The following is a 17,691-nucleotide window of genomic DNA, read 5'->3' as shown; positions in this document are numbered from 1 at the left end:
CTGAATATCCATAACACAGAGTCAAATCCCATGAGTGGGAACAAACAGATCCCATGAGATAGCAACTCATTGATTTCAACAGTGTTTTTGATGCGGGGATTATCAATACCCATTGTTTTAAAAGTGAGTGTCATCGTGGGCAAGTCAGGCAATTGATTTCACCAGGACGTGGCTGATCAAGAGCAAGAGCTTTGGCGTTCACCTGTGTGAGCCAATCCTTGCTTAGCCATTTATTGGCTGTGCAGTTTAGAACAATATGCTCTGTGTTGCTCATTTGTCCACCTTTAAATTAGAGACAATCACATAGCAGTGGTGAGAGAGAGTAATAAAACAGTGGTCAGGATTAAATGTGTAAAGGGCCTGGCTCTGAGCTTGGCACATGAAACTAGGAAACATTAGTTACTGTTAATCAAATTTACTGATGCCTACTGCATACCATCCACATGCAAGGAAAAAAATGAAAACACTTTGTTAATGAAGACTAACATTGGTCGGGCAGTGGTGGCACATGCCTTTAGTCCCAGCACTTGGGAGGCAGATTTCTGAATTCGAGGCCAGCCTGGTCTGCAGAGTGAGTTCCAGGGCTATACAGAAAAACCCTGTCTCAAAAAAAAAAACAAAAAATAAAATAAAATAAAATAAAATAAAATAAAAATGAAGACTAACATTAGTATTTTAAGAGCTCTAATAATGTCTAGTTTTGTTCCTTTGTCATTCCTACTGATTCTTTAAGACTTCCTGTTCTATGAAGCACCTTTTAATTCTCTCGTCTATTACCAGGCTGGACCCTCTTTCTCTGCTTTCCCCCACCAGTGCTGTCTTAGAATTCAAGTACATGAACAAGCCATGGACACTCTTGTTCAACTGTCCAGCTTTGCACTGGAAATAGGTTCTTTGTACAAAACCATTTTGTGTATTCTTATAAAAGATGTCTGTCCTTGAGTGAATACATGAATCCAACCTGGGTTCGGGGAGGGGCAGAGTGGCTTCCCCCTCCCTGCATTGAGAACCCTTGCTTCCTGTTGATCCAATCCGTATTTTATCTAACAGCAATTGTATGCAGCATTTTCCAAATACCAACCAAGTGCTGGATACATACTCATTAAACCTTCTTGCAGCCACCAATGGGAAATAGTCCTATTATCCTCTTAATATTAGTTGGGCAAACTGGAACCAAATTGGTTAACCGAGTTTTCTGAGGTCATATGGAGCTAAGATGCAGATCTGGCTGAAGTGCTCTGGTGTCTGGCTGTTCTCTTATGATGACATAAGAAATTGGCTGTGGGTAAGTTGAGGGTGTATTTGCTCAAAGTAATCCACACAAGGTAGAGAAAAGGCAAGTGTTGAGTGTGGTCTTCCACTGTTGGTCTGAACATTGAGTAACTCTCATTTATACTGGTGTACAATTCAAAGGGGAACCTGTTGAAGCTCACATCTAACAAGGTCATACCTCTGGAAGCAGAGTCCTTGTCAGCCTAACTAAAGGATGACTGACTAGGCAGTTTTTATGGCATATCATATTAATGCATTTATTGTGTATGAGTCCTTTGACTATCAACATTTCCCTTTTAAGAATTTAACTGATTGGTCAGTTCCCTCTGGGAGAAAGTCTGGCTTCCAGAGTCATCTCCAGTTTGCTGCTGAGTGTGTGTCAAACTAAGGAGATAGTATGACATCTTTTTTAGAGTCTAGTCACAATTAAATGCCATTTTATTTTGGATTTTGGGAACCGTGCCAGCTTCCAGCTTGTCAGAGCTGAGAAGACTCAAATCAAGTCCAGGCCTATTTCTACAGCAAACGGGGAGTCTGGCTTCTTGCCTGTGGATTCATTCAGTTCAGCCCATCTGGCTTTTGATGTTCTGCAAGTTTGGAGCAGTTTGTTTAAGGAAGCCAGGCAGTGACTATTGGTGGGCCTGGGGTTCTCTGGACTCTAGAGGTGCCTCTGGATTTGCATTTTCTTCACTCTGAATCTGCCTTCTACCCGCCTCACAAAGCAGTTGAATCCTCACTTCGAAGGCTCTGAAGCTCCTCGACATGGCTTCCTCAGCTCCTCCTGGCCCAGTTCTCTCTCAGCTTCTCCCTGCCCAGTTGCTCAATGGGAGCCTGCTGGAGTGACTCTGGGGTTTGGGGGAGGGAAGAGAGTTACCAAAAGCCCATTTGTTCATGTTCCCACCATGTGATGGGTGCTGGGTACTTTGTATCAGTAACCAGTTCCACTCCTCATTTCTGTTAGGACTGGGTTTCTCTTCCCCTCTCTTCTTCCTCCTCTCCACAGGCTGTGACAGGAGGAAGATAACTCCAGCCACACCCAAGGGAACCTGTGCCTGACCCCTCTCCTGGAGCCTGGGAAGGAGGAAGTGCTGGGAAGCTGCCACTTAGGGGCTTGTAAAGCCATTGCACACAGCCTTGTAAACTGTTGTAGGCTTATTAAGCTTGCCTATCAAGGAGATTCCCTCTCAGACCCACAAAGCTGAGTTCCATGGGCCCTTCTGTCTTTCGTGGACTTAATTCCTTCTGTTTCAGGAAGGCACTGTCTGTGTGCCTTTCTGTAGGGGAAGAGATGAGGGGGCAGGAACACGGTAGGGAAGGGTTTCTGTTTGCTGGACACCTCACAAAAGGAATGGGCTTCCTTAGATGAGAGTGAATTGATTTCCACAAAGGCAGAACGCTTCAAAATGAAGAAATGTATGCTGGTGGGGCTGAGCGGGTAGAGGGATGAAGGGACAGTGTGCACAGCCAGCACCACTCCTGGATGCCTGGTCTTGGAGTGGCAAACCACTCACTCCTTGTTAAATTTACACGTGGCTTTCATCCCTGTGACTTCACCACTGAGGTAAATGAGCAAATGGCTTTGAAACAACAGAGAACCAGCTGGAGGTGCCCTTTGGACCTTTCCTCCGTGAGAGCCATCTTTCCCTCTAGGCCCTGGCCTATAAATAACATGGGGTCCACCTTCCTTTATAGACTCTTGCTAAAAGCACGACTGGAAACATGACCGTACAGGTGTTAACAAATTACGGTTGGGAAAGAAGGCTGCAATGCCTCTTGTCACTGGAGTTATGAAATCTCAGTTTCAATCATGGAGACGGCCCGGTTGGCTTGCCAGCAGACCAGTCTGGCACATACCATTACCCCACTTGCTTTTTCAGTGCAGTCCCAGCATTCCAGCTTCATACTTTGGCCCTCAAGTTTTGCCTTAGCTAGCCACAGAATTTCTGTGAATTTTTTGTTGTTGTTGTTGTTTTCCTAATTGAAAGGAGGTGATGTAGAATAGGCACGGAATACCCTTTGGTCAATTACATAAATGAAGACCTGGATTTGTTCTTAATTCCATAGCAGATTTAAATGGTAGCTTCTGTTAACTTGTGAAAGGAAGAAAAAAAAAAAACATCTGTGGTATCTGTATCTCGGAGATGATGAACAGAAAATACATTTTCAACCTCAGCCTGTTACAGGTGTGCCCTTCTGTGGACTGAAGGTGTTAGGTAGTAAAAAGCATTGCACAGATAGAATTGAAGCAAATACCTGTACTGTTTTCCTGGGAGAGGAAAAGAAAGCGTTCAAATGCTGAGAATATCATCTTTTAATCATTTCAAGGTAAAATTTACTTTAGTTACCAGTATTTTGTTTAGCATCATATTACAAACAGAAGATTAACATAAAAAGGAGTCAGTTTTCATGCAGTTGTTGCAGTGGTGTAAGCTGTGGCATTTAATGTCATTGTGACTCATTGGTATAAGTTTAGAGGGAAGTTTTCCCTGTGCATGGTATGACTGTGGGATGCACTGTGAGGTCATCAGGCCAGGAGAAGGAAAGTCCTCTCCTAGAGCTTGGTAGCTAGCTTGGTCCCTTCCTCCAGAGCTCGTCAGCTCCCCACCTGCGGGAGCTGCTGAACTGGTTTCGGGGCTGTGTGCTTGTTCTCTCGGGGTGCTTGGATTTCTTCTCTTCTCATCTTTCGGCTTTTGAAAAGGTTTGGCTTGTGGTTGGTGTGAAGTTTGAAATGCATACCCCACCCTTCGCTGGCTCCCATTTGGAACACTCTAATGGTCCCCAATTGTACAGCTTGCTTTCAGGCCCCTGTTCTTATCCTTGAATAAATCGGGCTCAAGTTGCACAGGGCATTTGTTTTAGAAAACCTAAAGAAAGGGGGCACCTGTGAAAACAGGCCACTGTTCCAACACACATGCACATTCGAATTAAAGCAGAAAATGTCAGTTAAAGCCTCCAATTACTACCTATTTCTTGAAGGTTTGGAGCCACTAAGAACATAGGGGTGTGCTTGCTGGAAGCTTCGGGGTAATTACTTGTTACTCTAAGCATGGTATCTGGTAACCTAGTTCTGTGTGAACCTGACACCCTAGAGGTAGCTAGACACCCCACTATTTCTCTGGTTTCAGAATAAGTCTGTGTAGAAACTTGTTCTGATGTGAAAGTGCCAAAGGGGGCAGTAAAGTGCTATTCACTAAAAAGGGGGAAAAATGTTTCCCAGGACTTCCTTCTGGAAGCTATTGCAGTGTCTTTCTTGGGCGCTACTTTTTTTACTTATTCATCTTATAACAAACCCTTCTGTCGAGGGCATTGCTAAAACAGCTGATTAATCTGCAGCAGCACTCCAGCAGTAAATGGAACTAACACACGACTGAATATTCTGCCGTTTTGTATCAAGTTCACACACTCACAACTCGAAGCAGCCATTCTTGGGGAGTATATATATTCCCGACTGCATGGAACATTCCAGAGAAGAATCTTCATCGGCTGTGTCATGCTGGCCTAACTGCCTGTGGCAATCACAGGCACTGCAGAACTGGCCTGATCCTGAAAGGCTCTAGGGTCCATACTTGATGGAGCCAGCTTACATACTGTCTCCTCTTTCCTGTAGCCTTTACCACTGAGTTAAAAAGCAACACAAGCAATTTTATAAAGAAAAGTATGTTTGCCAAAATTCCTTGATATATAATGCTGGCTTAGGAATAATCTAGTGTATTAATGTGATTGGGGTTTTCTTCCTTCTAGGAAGTTTGTAAAGCTGGTTCCTTAAAAATGTCAGCCCAATTCCTGATTTTATCAGTGATGAAATCTAATTGTATTTCTCTCTTAGTTTTTGTTTGGATAAATGTCTGTTCTATTTTTGTGGGCTTGTGGGCTGGCTAACGCACACATTGGCCACAGTGTCACGCTGTGCTTTCTACGCCATTGCATCAGAAAGTTAAAATATCTATAAGCCTTAAACATTTAAAATGCTTTCCAAAATCAGATCTAAGAAAGCTAGTTCAAAAGTATACTTCAGATTTTTAACGTTTGCTTATTGTTTGAAGTTTTTGGGCCTGAGGGTTAAACCTAAGCACACACTCTGGGCAAGCGCTCCAACACTAAGCTATCTAATCAGCTCTTCGTCTCCTTTCTCTGTTCTTTGAGACATGGTGCTCATTGAGTTGCCCTGTACTCACTCTGTAATGTAGGCAGACCGACCTCCCTAGTCCCCGAGTAGCTGGGATTAAAGACCTGTGTATCTAGGCCCAACAAGTTTAGTTTTTGAAGCTGTACATTTAAAAGTAATGTCCAGTCTGCTCATGAAATCAATGTTTACTGAGGAGAATTTTGAAACCCACAGAAACCTCAAAATCACCATAGTCCCAAATGGTTACAGGTGACTGGCAATGATGCAGCCGTCGGTGCATCTTGGTCTCTGTGCTCAGTCCAGTGCAGGCCACATGGTTTACAGACATACCTGTCTTCAGCTGGAGTAAGTCATCTGTTTGCAATGGTTATACAACAGTCCTGGGTTGTCTTCAAGGAATATCTCTTTAGGTGGATCTAATACTATGGCTCGATGTTCAGACTAAGATAATTGTCTTATGAACCTTTCCATATGTAGTCTATGACTGACCAAAATGATGCTGCAAAGTGTATGGTTATAGTAGATCTCCTTTCAAATGAAAAGAAGGCTAGAATGTTTTAGTAGGAGATATTGTATATTGGCTTATGGATCTGACTTTGCAATGTCCTGCACATAGGAAAACTTACAGTTTTCTGTGGCTATCATCTGGCTGCATCATCTGCTCTATGAACTCTGGGGCCAGACTTCAGATGCTTGTATCTGGCCTAATGGTACAGAAATAGGAAGCACTTAAATCAATTTGTCTGGTGAATCGTGTTAGGTACCAACTGACATTTTGACATCAGAAGCTGTTGCTTGGCATCTACGATGCACTGCCCCGTCTGGAGGAGTTCCACCTGGCCTGATTCACCAGACACAGAGACTGCCCATTTCTATGTATCGTTGCTTCACCTGTGTGGCTACGGACAACATCAGCATTGTTGTAGCTTCTACGTTAGCCTTTGTGATTTGCCAATGTGAGGAAACACATATGAAGTCGTGGGGTGTCTGCACATGAGGTCCCTAATGTAGACACTAAAAGAGGAATAAGGAAAATTGGGGTTTTCTGATGAGAGAGAGGCGGAGAAAAACTTCAGGTCCTCAGCTCAGTTGCCCCGAAGTATCTCATCTTCTTCCTATGGCACAGGGTCAACGTCAGAGGCAAAGCTGGCAGTAGATACCTCCATCTGACCCCAGGCTCTTGGTGACATGATTTGTTATGCCCACAGAAGTCACTTTAGCCTTCCATCTCCATCCCTGACTATGTTTTCCATGCATTATTCTAGCATTTGATCCCAGCGTGGCTCACAAGAAGGCTTGTGCTTTCTCCTCTCCTCCTCATTAACTCTGCTACATGTTCTCTGCTACAAACATTAAGGAATATTAAGTCGTGGGATGTTAATTGAGGTTTGCTTTTTTTTTTGTACAATGAAAAGTATGAAGTTGAGATGTCTAATTTAAATTATTAGAGATCTAGTTTAAATTACTAAATATTAATGCTTAATGCAGATCATTAGAGTTACTCAAAGTATTCTAAGTAAGATACTTTGTTAGAGTCTAGTTTGGCAAACAAAGCACTTTTTCAAACTTGAGTTAAATCAATAGGTAACCCACAGGTAAAAATAGATTCTGGCATCATATCATTTTATACCAGGCCTCTGGCTTTGGAAAACCAACTCAGAGTTGCCTATTTTATCCCAGTTCCCTTCTTTCCCTATTGGAGACAAAGTAATGGAATCTATTGTCTGACTGGGAATGATTCACTGGGGAAAACCATAGGAGTGACCTGTTTCTGTTCAGTGTTCCCCATGAGCCCTAAGGGACTCCCCAGGGAAAGTGAATGGGATTGGTGCGGAGATTGCCCTGGGATGGTGTGTGCTCTTGGCAGGATGGCAGCTCAGTTCTGATGCTCAGTGGCTAATACAGAGAGGGGAAGCCTTGCTCTGTTCTCCTAGTTAGGCCAGAACCATAGTCCTGCTCCTTGAACCCACACTCCTATACAAGTGGTGTAGGTAATGATTGGTTTTGGTTGCAAGATGATCCTTACCCTGGTTTGCCAAAACAAGTCAGAGTGTGACTCCAGCTGTGGAGAAGGTAGAGTTCTGTTGACTAACTTGGTTTTAACGGGTTTTAAGGCCGACTGCTTAAGCATGGTTGAGAAATGAGTAGTATCTCCCTGAGTTGTTTGGAGTCCATTGTAAGTTTACATCTAAAACACAGATTCTAGGTGGTTGACTCATTTCTTCTTGACCTTTTGGTTCTTGGCAAGGGATACATACCAGGTGGCCACCTAGAAAGCACTGCATGTCCCAGCCATTGTTCGCAGGGCAGGCAGCTGGATACCTGTCGTTCTCTGTGGGATTCTTGTAGGCCTGAGTGCGTATTGACTTTCCCTCCACTCCTCTTAACTTCATAGCTTATCAATGAAAAGCTTGATTTAGAAAAACATGTATTTCACAAAACCAGACGTAGATACTACTGTGAACACAATGGGAACTGAGACAGGCAGGGAAGGAGCTTTTCCTGTTGGATTTCTTCACTCTTCCCAGAGGGATTTACCTCTTATACAAGGTGTACACTTTTGGCTTAGATTCTGGGGTGAGAGGTGCAGGGAGCAAGGCTCAGCTCTGCTTCAGACTGGCTATGGTTTTGTGATTTGCAGCCCTGGATATAAATGATAGCTGCCTTGTACTTTAGACAAAGCAGGGTTGTTGAAAGCTATGGAGACCCAAAGAGCTAGGGCAAGAAACTGCCTGAGGACAGTCAGTGGAAGGGCCCCTTGGCTTGGCTCCTCTGTGTATCTGCCCTGGCCTGGCTTCAGAGCTCCAGTCTTACCTGTGGTCTACCTTCACTTTGGGGCACTTTGACATCAGCATGTGTCACTGTTAGCTTCTGTTTGTTCACTTGTGTTTTTTTCACTAGGGCATCATTTTACTGAACTTTGGGTCCTCACTGTGGAATCACACACATGGGAGCAGCCCAGTTTCAAGGAGCTGAGTTGTAAGCCCCTAGAAACTCAATCCTCATCTGTCAAAGTCCCTCAGAGCATCTGGAACAATATGCAGCTTGGTGGGCATACTGGTTCACATTTTATAGTCCCAGCACTTGGGCAGTAGAGGCAAGACCATCAGGCTAGCCTCATGTACATAGTAAGTTCCAGGCCAGCCTGGGTGGACTCTTTCCTTGGGAAGATATAAGCAAACACCTACCCCCTCCTGGTAGGACACCAACCAACCAAAGTACAATTTTATTAAAGCCTAACTTGGGGGACCAATGAGGTTTTATGGGCTCATTTACAGGCCAGGGTAAGGAACTGCCTACATGAGGATGGATGACCCCAAAGCAGCCACACCATTGAACAGTCTTACCCCAGCATGGATGGCTACTTCTCTGTGGCTGCATTAATGGCCTTAACCATTCACAATTTATAAACATTAACTAGTACCTCTAGTGAATACAAGGCCATGGGTCAGAGTTACACGTAGCTATGTGGGAGGTGAAGGAACACCTAGAGTCCAAAGGCGCATTGACTCTCCCCACCCCTTCTTCCCATAAGGGGAGTACCAACAGGCAACAGACCTGATCCAGGGACTCTTACAAGTAGTCACAGCTGTCCTGATGAAAACACCAGTCATACTTGGAGGACCACACTCTACAACACCCTGTCTCACACCAAGAGTTCCAGTTTGGTCATTTAAGTTCTCTCTCTCTAGCTCTGGGAAGGTGAGGGTTCTCTAGAGGTCTGTGTTGGGAGATCAGTGATGGCTTTTTTTCTGCCCAGCTGTGCTCCCTGTTTTACCAATTGAAGTGATGATGTACTGACCTTCCACTGATAGACTTCAGATACAGTTGTCCAGCATTTCAGTGCTGGGTCCTTTCTTGTGGATTACCATACAGAGCCCACCTTCCCCCCACCCCACTTACAACTACCACCACCACCACCTGCCACCCCGGTAATGAATACTTGGAACAGCAACTTGTTAGAGGCTTTTACTTGGAATAGCAACTTGTTAGAGGCAAAAAGATCAAATTCTGTTTCAATGGTGCTGTATTATATCTTCCTTGAAGCTTTAGGAAAAGTAGGTTTGACCAGAACCACACCATACATATGTACTAAAACTATAAGGTCCCGCCCTCCCACCTGCCCATTCATAGGTTACAGTGGTGCTCCATCATCAAACTATGCACACTGAATCAAAACTGAACATCAAGGCTGATTTGCAAGATGAATCAAAAACTCATTAAATTATTTATATGATTTGTTCCTGCTGAAAACATCATCAAAAGCACAGTAATTTGTGAAGCCACAAATTAAGCATTAAGCACCAGTGTTGGGTCTGGGACCTGGTGACCTGGTGATAAAGAGACTTATCTGAGTAGGGGGAGCCAGCTACCTGTGATGCCTTGGCTAAGCAGTAAGGGTGTGTGACAGAGAGAGAGAGAAGAGAGAGAGAGAGAGGAGAGAGAGAGAGAGAGGAGAGAGAGAGAGCTAGGAGAAATTTGAATGAAGAGAGAGGTTAATGAGCCAGATTCAGACATAAGGAATTCTATGGCAGGGGTAGGGGAGTATCACCAAGACTCACACAGAAACACTGGTAAAACGGGTATGGCGTACCACTCACAAAGAACTGAATGGATGGATGAGATATACCTCAGTTAGAAAGATCCCTGATTTTGGAAGCCTGGAAACTACTCCCTCTCACTGTAAGATGGTGAAAGGACTGGCCAGATCAGACTTCTGTTTTTATATAGGAGACATGTACCAAGCTTAGCTAGCACTTATATGGTTTCTTACTATGTCAGCTACACCAACTACTACAAAAGGAGCAGTTTCGGGAGAGGGAACATGTGACACGGGATGGTAAGCCTCAGGTAGGAATTGGCCCTTGTGTTTGTCTGTTAGTTTGTATAAGTCTTAAGGTTTTCCTTTAAAGGTTGAAGAATAGGCATAAGAATCAAGAAGGTGAACAATTTAATGTTCCTGGAATCAGTGTAATACCTATTCCCACCCCCCTCTCCCCTTTGTTCTGCTAAAGCTACAGGACACTTCAGAAGGACTTTAAGGAGGAGGAGGAATGGGTCATATTCAGGCGTGGTGGAACTGAGTTGAATTTTATCTAGCAAGAAGAACCTACCTAGAGAGAATGGCCTTTAAAGTTCCCTGGGGAAGCTCTTGAGACCCTGGGGTTGTATTTTTATAAAGTATCCTGAGAATTGTAGGGAATTCTTCAGCAATAAACACATGGATGTTTTAAATTTGTCACAATTTTATAAATTCATTTTGAGTTTGAACAGGAAGAGTTCATTATAGATGGATCCCGTTCCTCACACAAAAAAGTTTCTTCGTATTTCCAGGGAGGACTAGTACACATGGCACTCTAAAGTCAGAGGGTGACTTGGAGGAATTGCCTCTCTCCTTTTACCATGTGGGCTCCTGGGATTAAACTCAGGTCCCCAGGCTTGGTTTCCATCACCTTTACCCACTGAGCCATCTCACCTATTCCAGTGTTGTTTTTAAGTGAGTGAACAATAAATATCATATGTTCTTGCTAAAGGGACTAATTTAGTTAAACAAACAGTAAGACACTGATGTCAACAGACCACCCTCTTTTTGTCATTGTACAATAACACCCAAGGAAGTAACAAGCAATTTTGTGTGCATGCATTTGTGTGTGTGTGTATTCACCTTTAAAAAGTTTCAGCAAGTTGTCATCATTGTCATTGTCATCATCAGTAGTCGTAGTAGTGGTTTTTGGAGACAGTTTCTCTGTGTAGTTCTGGGTGTGCCACCACTGTATTTTGTTTATTTGCTTTGCTTTTAAAATATGAATTTGGGAGGGAAAAGGAACATATATTGTGCGGAGGGGAGTACAATGGAACCTGGAGGGAGGGAGTAGAACATGGGTAAGACCAAGATACATTGTACACATGTACAAAATTAAAAACAAAATTTAAAGTATCAATTTTGAATATGAGTCTACAGTGTGAGCTGGGCTATCTGCTACTTTGTAACCACGTAATACACTGGCTGAGAACTGGTGGCTGGTTACATAAATCACCTTAGTTGGTGTGGATTTGAACTTTGGGAGCCCCATCATCTTTTTCTCATCTCTTGCTTCATCCTGGCCCCAAGGGTCATCATTGGTTGGTGGGCCTCTCTGGCTAAATAATGTCAGAGCCCAGGCTGGAAGCACAGGGAGGCTATGCTTTGTTCCGGAGCTTTAATATTTTAATGAGCCTACATACAGGCTTGCCGGCTCTCTCTGAGTGTGTTGTTAGTGTTAGCACTTGCAGAAGGATGTTCATTAGGAAGCTCTAGTTTCAGCGGCTCAGAGAAACTCCCCATTAGGGAAGATCTTTCGGCAACATGGCCAGCAAGAGAGGAAAGGAGGAGAGCTTTTAGCTGGGAACATCCAAGGGATTTTGTATCAGTATTCTTAGTTCTAAAGATTTGCTTCGAAGAATTAATTGGAGCAAATACATCTCAAGGGAGGGGAAAAGGGAAGATTTGTAGAGCAAGGAGGGTACTTGTTGTCCTCACAAGGAGAGGGCTCTTCATTTTGCAGCTGAATCAATACAACACTAATTATTTCTGGTTATCTTTTATGGGTTTGTAAGACATTTCTTTTGTTCTGTGTAATAAAAAACCCATTGTTTGATCAGTGACTGACTAATTATGATAAGTAATTTGAAACATTCTTGATGAAACTTGTCTGTTAATTAACATCAACAGCACATGGAAACTACCAGGATAACAAAGGCTCCCTGCATGCTCTCTGTTCCTGGAATTGATGGGATCTCTCTGGCATGCCCAATAAACCGAGATGCCAATGGTTAAAAAAATAACAAACAGGTGGGAAGGTCTGACTCACCATTGGGATGAAGAGTTGTTGTAAAGTTGCACAAAAGAATATTGGAATATTAGAAGGGCAGGGTGAGAACCGAGTGTCATCAGGCCTCTGGTCCTGATGCCTCAAAGGAAGAAGAGTTCATCCTTTTGTTTTGGGGGTTAATCCTAAGAGACCCAGGAAGGCTCTTTGCCCCAGGAAGACACCTTTGGTGAGTCAGAGTGCAGTGCTGAGCTGTCCTGGTTGGAGTGATTGGTAACACCTGGCTCTTTGATGACTACTCTTAAGATGTTCACTTTTATCAACTCAGTGGCTTTTCTTTTATGCTTTTTAGATTTCTACCCGGACAAGGCCTGGTACTATACCCACAAATAGGAGACAAATTGGATATTATTTGCCCCAAAGTGGACTCTAAAACTGTTGGCCAGTATGAATATTATAAAGTTTATATGGTTGATAAAGACCAAGCAGACAGATGCACTATTAAGAAGGAAAATACTCCACTGCTCAACTGTGCCAGACCAGACCAAGATGTGAAATTCACCATCAAGTTTCAAGAATTCAGCCCTAACCTCTGGGGTCTAGAATTTCAGAAGAACAAAGATTACTACATTATATGTAAGTATAGTCCTCTCTATATATTTTGTAGGAATTAGGATAAGCTAAGTAGGTTTGTATTCGTTTCTGTTTCCTTTAAATTACCTCAGTAAATAATTTGTTGAGAAGCTCTTTTCATTTATTTTTCTTTTAAATAATTGAAATTTGGGACCCTGTAGTAACAGTATTAATTAAATATAACTACTCAGCAGGGGCAAACCTGCCAGAATTCTTACAGTGTTAAAATAAGTAAATTACATGAAGGGACTCAGCGTCTCCACTAACAAAACCGTCTTTAAGGACCTTGGGTGAGGTTTTGATAGGTAAATCTGTGTAATGCTTTTTCTCGCCATCCATCCATCTGTCCATCCATCCATCCATCCATCCATCCATCCATCCATCCATCCATTCATTACTGTGCACTCTGTTCAAAGAACTGTGTTTCAGAGCCAGGACTTGAGAGAACAAAGAGAAATAGTGCGACAATTTGCCATGACAGTATCCGTCCAGACAGGCAGAGCTCAGAGCTTAGAAGCATGGGGCTTACAGAGAAGCGCCAGTATACGTGGTCACGTTGAGTCCTGATGAAAGGAGTAAAGCATGGGTATCCTGCCTGAATAACACCCCCTTGTCTGCCATAACCCTGTAGCATCTCAGGAATAATACCAGTGGAGGTATACCTGGAGTGCATTTGTGAACTGTGCCCATTGCAACACATGCCTACCGTGCATGCATTGCAGCTAGCGCCAAGCAGGCTTGGTCCCAATGTCCGTGGTCTTAGTACAGTAGAATCTAGCACACAGAGACAGCTGCTCACAGTACTTAAACAATGGACTCTGGTTAATTTGTTTGGGTTCAAAGACTACTATTTGTGGACTTTTTGTTGTTGTTTTAAATTGTGATGTTTAGGATGAAACTTCCCGTGCATGTTGGCAAGTCCTTGACCACTGAGCTACATCCATCGCCCTCAAGTTACACTGTTTGCTCTGTCCTTGGCCTTCAGTTCCTTGAGGCACAGTTGGCCCTAGGTTAGGTGCCTTACCAGTATCATCAGATTGGAAGTCTGCCTTTCTCCTGTTATGATCTGCTCTTTACATCTCAGAAGCAGCAGTTCACTGGATATTCATCTAGTGTTCCTTGGTATGATTAGCGATTAAAGCAAAGGTGGTCCCAGGCAGTAATTATCTTGTCTGTTGCTTCAAATGCCACATAGACTAAGAAACAATTTTTGAAGCTAACATGATACATATAGAATAGATTTCTAAGAATAATGAAAAAGAAAAAAGGAGAAAGTAGTAAGTTAGATATTTAATGGAATAATTACCATAAAATGAAAATAAAAGCATTCTGAGATGAAACGAGGTAGATGGGGTGGTAAGATAATAGAGCCATCTTTGAAGATATAAAGTAGTTACGAGGTAAAATAAATGGAAGCTAAACTTTTAGAAACACACACACACATATACATACACACACACACACAGACTGAAGACTTTTAATGGGTACCATGATCTAGGATGACTTTTATAGAGAATGAAACTGTCCCCTTCAGAATCTTTGAGTCTTACCTCTTCCAGGTGACTGGGGAAAGAAAGGCTCAAAGAGATCACTACTTCTCAAGATAGGAAATGCCTGACCCTGAAGCTGAATGCTGCCTAACCCTAACCCCAAAGGCTCTCACATTCAGCATGATAGCTTCCTACCCAGGGCAAGTGGGGGCTTGATAAACATTAAAGGTTTAACCTTCCATTTGAAATAATATACACAAAATGTGGCTAAATGAGTGGTTTACCAGCATTTCTTAGTGCATCACAGTGTGCCTGAGCCTGTCATAACTGCTCTTCATCAATGTGTAAGAGGTTTAGACGTGCACATACAGTTTAATTTGTAGTTAAAATAGCAATCTACCCAACACTGGCACCTATTGGTTTTGCTTGTTTTTAAGAGAACTCATTAGGCCACATTAGCTGGTTTTAAATATGATTCTCACTATTCTGGCCCTCAGAACTGTCCTTAGAGTTAGGATTTTCCACGTCCAAGCATGGGGTGGCTTGTAATTCAAGAGGCTGAAGCAAGATGATCTCAACCGGAAAGCCATCCTACTCTACACACAAGATTCCTCTGTACATTTGGTAGCTAGAAACCATCTTTAAAAACATTTGGCTGTCCTATTGCAAGCAATAAAGCACTGTGGGAATATTTCTTCTAACAAGATATTCCCAGGCCTGTGAGTGGCTCAGGACTTTTCCAGGAAGCCCAGTGCTGCTTGCAGCAAAGTTAAAAGGCTTCCCCTACGTCATAGGCAGAAGAGAGCATTCAAATACTTAGCAACTTGTAGAAGCCAGTTTCTCACCCATATCAGAGCAGGGTCCACTGCCGTGCAAGTTCCCTTGAAAGGGAAATGATAAGATCAAATTTTAAAATAGTACCAAAACAGTCAAGAGACTTGAAAAAGTCACCAATTTTCCTATCAAACAGATGTGTACAGGATGTACACATACACACATACTCACACACATACACAAACATATACACACACACACAGAGTCACATTCTTTTTTTTTTTGTACAGAAGGAAAGTATGTACAGGCGGTAATCTTTATATTAGTGTGTTCATAAAGACAGCTGGGTAGCACAACAGGAAAAGCTCAGATTCACAAGGGTATTTTTAATACTGCAAGCGATTGATTTACTTTGAGATAGGAAATAATGTCGGTATTTGAACCTCTGACTCTAAATCTTAGTGTCTGGCTGGTTGGCACTTTGACCCCAGGCAATGTCAGGAGCATCATATGGTGGTTTCCACTGGGGGAGGGGGGTGGTGTGAAAGCAGCTGTGGTTGGAGGAGTGCTTGGCATATCCCAGTGGGGAAGTATACACGGCTCTGCTGGTATTGAGCTGTCTCTCAGGACTGCAGAGCCTCATGTCTGTTGCCTTAGCTTGATGGAAGTCACTTCTATTTCCTTCTCTAGAACATTCTTTTATCACTGTTGTCTGCACTGTGATGGTCAGACCTACAGATCATCTGTCCGGTTACCAATACTTCCCAGTTACAGCTGACAGGATCTAGTCCCAGTTTTTTAACAAGGAGTTTTCATTTGACTTGTAGTGTTACCCAAGTTAAAGTCACTGCATCTTTGGGTTTTATAATAAACATGAGTGTGTAATTAAAATGTATTCTATACCCACCATCCCTCTACTGGATTCCCTTAAGAAGTGACATGATAGAAATCTAGGCCTCCTCATTAACCTTCCTGCACACAATTGTTTGCTTTGACAAGTGGCAAAGTGACATATACGGAGTTCCTTCGTGTTTAGAATTGACTTCTCAAGCGACCTATTTCAGTAATCAGCCTTGGGCTTAATTTACATAATAAACTCTTCTAATCATACGTGATCCAAAGATGGAGATGTTATGACCGCACAGTCTGAAAATCACCCTACTCTTCATTACATGCAGATCCTTAATGGCCTGAAAAACAGACCTTGGGTTTATTTAACCTGTATTTATTTTTGTCACGTCTTTCACTTAATTGTTTATGAAGAAACTGCACCTTCTGATATTACTCGTTTGCAATGGATGTTCGGTTGGATATATTATTTTAAACAAGCTGCCTGGTCTTTATTGGGAAGGCATATCTACTCTCTGAGTGTCCAGCCTTCACCACTGAAGTTTTCACAGAGAAACTGTCCAAACTTGTTTAGAGCTAGCTATCTGAGTCAGCAAGCTCCTTCTGTTGCCCCTGAAACTCTAAGGCTGGTGCTGTGTGTTGGGGCCCAGCCTGAGATGAAGTCTTACAGATGCTACATGGATTGGTCACATGAGTGAAGGTAGAAGCTAGTGACTCATACTCAGACTTCAGGTGCGCAGGAGCCATGACAGTGCTATTGACTGACCTCATACTGCTCCCTGCCTTTGATTCTGTGCAGTTTAAATGTTGTTTTATTGTATATCCATAGGCAGATCATAGTCTCTTAGCGTCATCTAGAAGTCACTATTTATGACTTATGGTTACTGAAGTCACTGAGTGCCTTATTGAAGTCAGCTCTCCATGTCCACCCTGCCTCGCCGAGCCATCAAGTTTGGGGGACCCTCCATTTCTTAGGCCTCTTTACTGAGAGAGTGCAAAACTAGAAGTCTCCACATGCACTGTTGGAATTTTTTAAAGCATACATTCCATTTTAGAGGGGGAAAAAATCACAAAATAAGAGAAATATTTGCACAAGTAAAAACAAATAACAATTTTAAAGAGCCAGTATAATAGTTTGCTCCTCATTTTGGTGGAGCATATGTTGCGTATCTTTTTTCTGACTTTGATTTGCTCATTTTGAGTGATGACTGTGGCAAGTTACACTAAAATACTGAGTGTCCTGGACTGCCTCTTTGGAAAAGTACTAAACCCCGGAGCAGCTTTTAGATGCTCATTATCATAAAGATAGCTTTTAGAACATGTAAGAGCACATGGTGGCCATAACGAGATTATGGAGTCTATTCAGTGGGTTATTTATGTATGGGAGAAGCCATGGTCTTTCATTGGATACTGGATAGTTTTAGTGACACAGAGACTACATCCTGTCTCCTGGCTTAGGGGTGAAAATTTGTGTTTGATAATGCTATGGCACCCAGTGCTGAGTGTGATCAGCACATTTCCAGTTTCCTCCATAGCTCCTCTTCTTGTAATGGAGCTTTGCCAGAGGCCATACTATAGAAGGAACAGAAGAAGAGTATATGCCACACTTAGAAACATGGCTGGCCCAGGAGCTGTAAGTCCAAGTCTGGCCACCCTGGGCTTTATGTGCCAATATGTCTTCCTTAAAATCATCATGAGTGCCCTTGCTCGTGTGTGTGGGAGTATGTGTATAAAAACA

General features: G+C 42.8%; 1 protein-coding gene across 1 annotated transcript in view; it reads left to right on the top strand.

The window, feature by feature from the left end:
* The window catches only part of Efnb2 (ephrin B2), a 44,005-nt gene that overhangs the window by 9,587 nt on the left and 16,727 nt on the right, over positions 1–17,691 (top strand). The window contains exon 2 of the mRNA XM_031338978.1: positions 12,560–12,843. Within this exon, the coding sequence (XP_031194838.1) occupies positions 12,560–12,843 (284 nt within the window). The remainder of the gene's footprint in view (positions 1–12,559; positions 12,844–17,691) is intronic.

Source organism: Mastomys coucha, unplaced genomic scaffold (genome assembly GCF_008632895.1).
Source record: "Mastomys coucha isolate ucsf_1 unplaced genomic scaffold, UCSF_Mcou_1 pScaffold22, whole genome shotgun sequence".
Classification (NCBI taxonomy): Eukaryota; Metazoa; Chordata; class Mammalia; order Rodentia; family Muridae; genus Mastomys; species Mastomys coucha.
This window is presented reverse-complemented; position numbering and strand designations above follow the sequence as displayed.